At 44.9% G+C, this 8,102-nt stretch overlaps 1 protein-coding gene across 1 annotated transcript in view; it reads right to left on the reverse strand.

Annotated features, from left to right (window-relative positions):
* LOC140201820 (zinc metalloproteinase-disintegrin-like MTP8) overlaps positions 1-5,741 on the reverse strand; it is a 92,529-nt gene extending 86,788 nt beyond the window's left edge. The window contains exon 1 of the mRNA XM_072266523.1: positions 5,568-5,741. Within this exon, the coding sequence (XP_072122624.1) occupies positions 5,568-5,628 (61 nt within the window). The 5' untranslated portion in view covers positions 5,629-5,741. The remainder of the gene's footprint in view (positions 1-5,567) is intronic.
* Between the last annotated feature and the right edge of the window lie 2,361 nt (positions 5,742-8,102).

Below are 8,102 nucleotides of genomic sequence, written 5' to 3' on the forward strand. Positions count from 1 at the left end.
AAGGGTTAATATATGAGGAAGGTTTGATGGCTCTGGGCCTTTACTCACCGAAGTTTAGAAGAATGAGAGGTTGGGGGTGGGGTGGGGGGGGGGGCGGAATCTATCGAACACTGAAAGGCTCAGATAGAGTGGACGTGAGAGGATGTTTCCTATAGTGGGTGAGTTGAGGACCAGAGGGCACAGCCCCAGGGCAGAAGGACATCTCTTTAGGACAGAGACGAGGAGGAATTTGTTTAGCCCGAGGGTGGTGAATCTGTGGAATTCATTACCATGGACGGCTGTGGAGACCAAGTCATTAGGTATATTTAAAGTAGAGTTCATGATTAATTAGGGTGTCAAAAGTTATGGGGAGAAGGCAGGAGAATGGGGTTGAGGGGGATAATAAACCAGCCGCGAAGGAACAGTGGAGCACTTGATGGGCCAAATGGCCTAATTCTTCTCCTATGTCTTATGACCTTAATCATTTCCATTCCAGTACAAAGATAATTTCAAAACATGCAGAGTAAATGCAGTACAAACAATGACATACTCGGAAGCTGAGTCACTGTTAATTTCATCATTGAAGGTCTTAACATAAACCTCAGGAAGAAATTGGTTCACTAAATATCCACTCTCACAGCTAACAACCATGAAGATCTCCAGCAAGATCCATGTTTCAAGTGCCATCTCTCAGTGAATGCTGGCATCAGTGACAGATTTCACCAGTATAGAGTGAATGCAGCCCAGGGTTCATGGTCTACTGGGCAGCAGCGACCCTGGCCCTCCTGAATGCTTTTTTGTCACGAATAGCAAAACTCCTCATAATGTTGGGCCGATACAGCCAATGTGTCACAATTCAAGATTCAAAATTGTCCTGGTCTCAGATTCCTGAAAAGGATACTCTAAGGGGAGTTTCAAAGGAGCACGACATCTACAGGAGGCATGAGAGAAATGTGCAAGAATGTTCTCATGTCTCTGGATATGAATCACCAAGGTGTAGAACAGTGGGACGAAGTGCTTGTAGATGGGATTTCTGTGGTTGGATGCTTAATAATCAGCATTGACAGGCTTGGCTTCTGTGCTGAGTGACTCTATCCTCTTGAGAAATGTTACCACGTTCATCTTTCTCTTCACCATTTACACCTCGGACTTCAACTACTGCACAGAGTCTTGTCATCTTCAGAAGTTTTCCGATGACTCTGCCATAGTTGGATGCATCAGCAAGGGAGATGAGGCTGGGTACAGGGCTACGGTAGGAAACTTTGTCACATGGTGTGAGCAGAATTATCTGCAGCTTAATGTGAAAAAGACTAAGGAGCTGGTGGTAGACCTGAAGAGAGCAAAGGTACTGGTGACCCCTGTTTCCATCCAGGGGGTCAGTGTGGACATGGTGGGGGATTACAAATACCTGTGGATACGAATTGACAATAAACTGGACTGGTCAAAGAACACTGAGGCTGTCTACAAGAAGGGTCAGAACCATCTCTATTTCCTGAGGAGACTGAGGTCCTTTAACATCTGCCGGATGATGCTGAGGATGTTCTACGAGCCTGTGGTGACCAGTGCTATCATGTTTGCTGTTGTGTGCTGGGGCAGCAGGCTGAGGGTAGCAGACACCAACAGAATCAACAAACTCATTCGTAAGGCCAGTGATGTTGTGGGGATGGAACTGGACTCTCTCATGGTGGTGTCTGAAAAGAGGATGCTGTCTAAGTTGCATGCCATCTTGGTCAATGTCTCCCATCCACTACATAATGTACTGGGTGGGCACAGGAGTACATTCAGCCAGAGACTCGTTCCACCGAGATGCAACACAGAGTGTCATAGGAAGTCACTCCTGCCTGTGGCCATCAAACTTTACAAATCCTCCCTTGGAGGATCAGACACCCTGAGCCAATAGGCTGGTCCTGGACTTATTTCATAATTACTGGCATAATTTACACATTACTATTTAACTATTTATGGTTTTATTACTATTTATTATTTATGGTGCAACTGTAACGAAAACCAATATCCCCCGGGATCAATAAAGTATGAGTATGACTATGACTTCACACTCCCTTCAGCATCCTCGCCAGGACCAGCAGACTCAAAAAAGTTAGTTTTGCATGCACTAAGGCTGATCGACTCCTCCGCTTGCTAAACAACCCTGCCTTATCACCACTAATTTATCATTTCCTGTCAGTCACTTTATTTACAGACACTTCTGTGCCTTGCGTTACTTTACAAACAGACAATCAGTCTATGTACATAATCTATCTTAGGTATTTATGTTTACTGATGCTTCTTGGGCCACTTGACTTCAGCAAATGGGGAAGGAAGTAGGTTTCTTAAGTCTCAAGTAGGGGTAAGTAGTTCAGCTTATCAAACATATTTAGCGCAATTCTGTCAGTCCTATCCCCACTTATCTCACTCCCTCACATGCCTTCTAACACCTCACCCCTCCTGCGATTCCCATACCTTCCACTTACACTTGGGGTTCACTTGGAAACCAGTTTACCTCAGCTGTGTTTGGTCCTTTTCTCATTATTCGTTCAAGAGCTTTGGATATCATGGGCCAAGCCCGTACTTCATTGTCCATCCCTGACAAATAGGTGGTGAGCTGCCTTTTTGAGCTGCTGCTGTCCTTGGGGTATGGATATCAGCACAATGGTGTTCGGGAAGCATCTCTGGGCTGTTGACCCAGTAATGGTGGAGGAACAGCGATATATGGGCATGCTACATCAGCCGTAAGACCACACGGTCATAATCAGGCCATTCGGTCCATCGAGTCTGCTCCATCGTTCCATCATGGCTGATTTATTATCCCACTCAACCCCATTCTCCTGCCTTCTCCCCATAACCTTTCATCCGTTTACTAATCAAGAGCCTATCAACCTTTGCTTTAAATAAACACAATTATTTTGTCTCCAAAGCCACTTGTAGCAATGAATTCCACAGGTTCACCACTCTGGGCTTAAGAAATTCCTTCTCATCTCTGTTCTAAAGGGACTTCCTTCTTTGCTGACACTGTGCCCTCTGGTACCTGAATACGTGAGACTCTTGCAGGCTGCCCCGGCACACCCTGAGGTTGTGTTGGTCGTTAATGGAAAAGACACATTTCACTGTATGTTCGATGTACATTTGATAAATGAATGAATCTGACTCTGAAAGTCAGGATTGTATGTGGCGGGAGGCAAATTTCAGTTAGAGTTCCCATTCTTTTACTGCCTGTGTCCTAGATGATAGAGTTGTGGGTTTAGAAGATGCTACATAGAGCAGTACAGCACAGAAACAATGCTTTCAGCCCACAGTGTTGTGCTGAGCTAATTAATCTAATAATTAAACACCTAACTAAACTAACCCCTTCTGCCTAGACAATGTCCATATGCCTCCACTCTTTGCATGTTCATGAGTCGATCTAAGAGACTCTTATATAGGTCTTCCACGTTTGTCTACACTGTCACCCCTGACAGTGCATTTCAGGCACTGAAAAAACTTACTCTGCACATTGCCTTTGAAATTGGCTCCCTCTCACCTTAAATGCATGCCATCTAGTGTTAGGCTCTAGTTTTGACCCTGAGACAAAGACTCTGGCTGTTTAGCCTGTCTATGTCTCTCATAATCTTAGAAACATAGAAAACCTACAACACAATATAGGCCCTTCGACCCACAAAGCTGTGCCGAACATGTCCTTACCTTAGAAATGCTATAAATTTCCCACCACCACCTCCCAGCCTCCTCTGCTCAAAGAACCCATATTTGTCCAGCCTCTCTTTATAGCACACACCGACTAATCTAGGTAGCATCACACAATCATTCCTACAGTTCTGATCAATAAGCTCCAAAATCTGGGCCTCTATACCTCCGTCTGCAACTGGATCCTTGACTTTCTCACTGGAAGACCACAGTCTGTGCAGATTGGCAATAACATCTCGACCTCGCTGATATCAACATTAGTGCACCTCAGCGATGTGTGGTTAGCTCACTGCTCTACTCTTTGTACACCCATATGATCGTGGGGCTAGGCACAACTCAAATGCCATCTATAAAGTTGCTGGCAACATTACCATTGTTGGCAGAATTTCAGATGAAGACAAGAAGGCGTACAGGAGCGAGATAGATCAGCTGGTTGAGCGGGTTCACAGCAACATCCTTGCACTCAGCTTCAGTAAGGCCAAAGAATTGATTGTGGACTTCAGAAAGAGTAAGACGAGGGAACACACACCAGTACTCCTCAAGGGATCAGAAGTGGAAAGGGTGAGCAATTTCAAGCTCCTGGGTGTCAACATCTCTGAGGATCTATCCTGGGCCCAACATATCGATGCAGTTACAGAGAAGACACAACAGTGGCTATATCTTGTAAGGAGTTTGAGGAGATTTGATATGCCACCAAAGACACTTGCAAATTTCTACAGATGTGCCGAGAAGAGCATTCTAACTGGCTGCATCACCGTCTGCTACGGTGGGTGGGGCCACTGCACAGAAGTGAAATAAACTGCAGGAAGTTGTGAAATCAGTCAGCTCCATCAAGAACTCCAGCCTCTGTGGCATCCAGGACATCTTCAAGGAGCGATGCCTCAAAAAGGCAGCATCCATCATTAAGTACCTCCATCTCCAGGACATGCTCTCTTCTCATTGCTACCGTCAGAGAGGAGGTACAGGAGCCTGAAGGCACACACTCAGTGATTCAGGAACAGCTTCTTCCTCTCTGCCATCTGATTCCTGAACGGACATCGGGTCTATGAACACTGCCTCACTACTTCTATTTCTCTATTTGCACTAGTTATTTAATTTAGATTATCTATAATTTAACTATATATATCTCACCGTAATTCACAGTTTTTATTATTATATATTGCATTATACTGTTGCCACATAACAACAAATTTCATGACATATGCCAGTGATACTAAACCTGATTCTGATCTGGCAAACATCTTCAGCATCCTCCCCAAAGCCTCCACATCCCTGTTATAATGGGGCAACCAGAATGGAATATATTAAAATATCCTCCACCATTCCAACTACAGAGAGCCTTTCACGCTCCAGGGAAACAAACAGGTCAGACTTTCCAGGGATTTATATTCCCAGCGAAGTATGCTGGGTCCACTCAAATATAGACACACATAGGAGATGGGACCAGGCCTTCTGCAGTGCCCGTTAACCCAAGGACCTACACGTACATCCCTTAGACTCACGCACGATATGTACAATACACTGTTGAGGGTATATTTCAAGGTCTGTGCTACCAAACAGCTCCAGTTCAATCCTGATCTTTGGCACGGTCACTGCATGGAGTTTGCAGATTCTCCCTCTGACCGTGCGGCTAGTTCACTTACCTTGCTGTGGGTGGGTGTAGGAACGTGGAGGGGGGAGTGGATGGGGAAGGTGGGGAGAATAGGTTAGAGCAAACATCATTGGGAGAATGGGATTGTGAGCCTATGGAGACTCATTGGTCCAAAAGGCCTCTTTCTAAATTATTAGGAGAGATTGTATTCAATCACGAGGATGATAAATTCAGGACTCAGCAAAAATACTCAGAGAATTGCCATCAAATAATTCAGATGAAAGCTACATGACTTGGTAATAAAGAATACCAAACTTACCAAACTGTGGAACAAGGTAACAGAAGAAGAGAGAACACACGATGTACCAGGTATTAACCATGTTTTCGACACTTCACTTGCGCAGGAAGCAGCTGACAACTCAGCTGGAACGCTTGTGGAAAGGATCTTACGGTGGCTTGTTCTTGAGCTCCTCATCTGCAACCGAGTTTCACTTCCTCATTCGGTGTGTGTGTGTTACAACTTGTAAGAGGAGGGATTTGATCAGAGGACGGTGGTTGGACATGCAGATTAGTAATCATATTTCCAAAGCACAGTCCCCTCGCATGGACAATTTATTTCACAAGAAACACTGAAAGTTAGCGTGTCAAAAAAATTAAAGCGAAGTGCAAGACATCGTGGTTTAATGTAATAGATTGAGGTAACCTATTTCAGGATTTCCCCAACTTCCACTAACGTCCGTACGCACTGATCCTTGCAACACAGGTGGCAGAGTGCCAAGACACTGTAACCTCCATGTCCTGTGAGCCAATCACAGGCTGCACCTTGCTATTTTCTGCGGTGGATTTTAGCCTTGTCTGCCTTCACCAGCAGTAACTGCTTCCATCGTCAAGGACCACCTCTCGATCATCAAGGACCTTTCCACCATACTCTCTTCTTGCTTCCATTATCAGACAGGAAGCCTAACGTCCCATGCCACCAGGTTCAGGAACTGTTATTATCCTAGAACCATTCTGAACTAGCGTGGACAACTTTAAAAGATAACAAATTCATATTCTCAGTATTATTTATTTATTTAAAATTTTAATTTGCAGTATTGTTTTTTTTGCACATTGTCTGTGCCTTTGTTTATGAATTGTTTTTAGAACATAGAACATCGAACATAGACTAGTACAGCATATTACAGGCCCTTTGGCCCACAATGTTGTACCGACCCTCAAACCCTGCCTCCCATATAACCCCCCACCTTAAATTCCTCCATATACCTGTCTAGCTGTCTCTTAAACTTCACGAGTGTATCTGCCTCCACCACAGACTCAGGCAGTGCATTACACGCACCAACCACTCTATGAGTAAAAAACCTTCCTCTAATATCCCCCTTGAACTTCCCACCCCTTACCTTAAAGCCATATCCTCTTGTATTCAGCAGTGGTGCCCTGAGGAAGAGGTGCTGGCTATCCACTCCATCTATTCCTCTTATTATCTTGTACACATCTATCATGTCTCCTCTCATCCTCCTTCTCTCCAAAGAGTAAAGCCCTAGCTTCCTTAATCTCTGATCATAATGCACACTCTGTAAACCAGGCAGCATCCTGGTAAATCTCCTCTGTACCCTTTCCAATGCTTCCACATCCTTCCTATAGTGAGGTGACCAGAACTGGACACAGTACTCCAAATGTGGCCTAACCAGAGTTTTATAGAGCTGCATCATTACATCGCGACTCTTAAACTCTATCCCTCGACTTATGAAAGCTAACACCCCATTAGCTTTCTTAACTACCGTATCTAACTGTGAGGCAACTTTCAGGGATCTGTGGGCATGTACCCCAGATCCCTCTGCTCCTCCACACTACCAAGTATCCTGCCATTTACTTTGTACTCTGCCTTGGAGTTTGTCCTTCCAAAGTGTACCACCTCACACTTCTCCAGGTTGAACTCCATCTGCCACTTCTCAGCCCACTTCTGCATCCTATCAATGTCTCTCTGCAATCTTTGACAATCCTCTACACTATCTAAAACACCACCAACCTTTGTGCCATCTGCAAACTTGCCAACCCACCCTTCTACATCCACATCCAGGTCATTAATAAAAATTAGGAAAAGTAGAGGTCCCAGAACAGATCCTTGTGGGACACTGCTAGTCACAATCCTCCAATCTGAATGTACTCTCTCCACCACAGCACTCTGCCTTCTGCAGGCAAGCCAATTCTGAATCCACCTGGCCAAACTTCCCTGGATCCCATGCCTTCTAACTTTCTGAATAAGCCTACCATGTGGAACCTGATCAAATGCCTTACTAAAATCCATATAGATCACATCCACTGCACTACCCTCATCTATATGCCTGGTCACCTCCTCAAAGAACTCTATCAGGCTTGTTAGACACGATCTGCCCTTCACAAAGCCATGCTGACTGTCCCTGATCAGACCATGATTCTCTAATTGCCCATAGATCCTATCTCTAAGAATATTTTCCAACTGCTTTCCCACCACAGACGTAAGGCTCACTGGTCTATAATTACCCGGACTATCCCTACTACCTCTTTTGAACAAGGGGACAACATTCGCCTCCCTCCAATCCTCTGGTACCATTCCCATGGACAGCGAGGACATAAAGATCGTAGCCAGAGGCTCAGCAATCTCTTTCCTCACCTCATGGAGCAGCCTGGGGAATATTCCATCAGGCCCCAGGGACTTATCCGTCCTAATGTATTTTAACAACTCCAACACCTCCTCTCCCTTAATATCAACATGCTCCAGAACATCAACCTCACTCATATTGTACTCACCATCATCAAGTTCTCTCTCATTGGTGAATACCGAAGAGAAGTATTCATTGAGGACCTCGCTCACTTC

This window comes from Mobula birostris, chromosome 8, assembly GCF_030028105.1.
Source record: "Mobula birostris isolate sMobBir1 chromosome 8, sMobBir1.hap1, whole genome shotgun sequence".
Lineage (NCBI taxonomy): Eukaryota > Metazoa > Chordata > Chondrichthyes > Myliobatiformes > Myliobatidae > Mobula > Mobula birostris.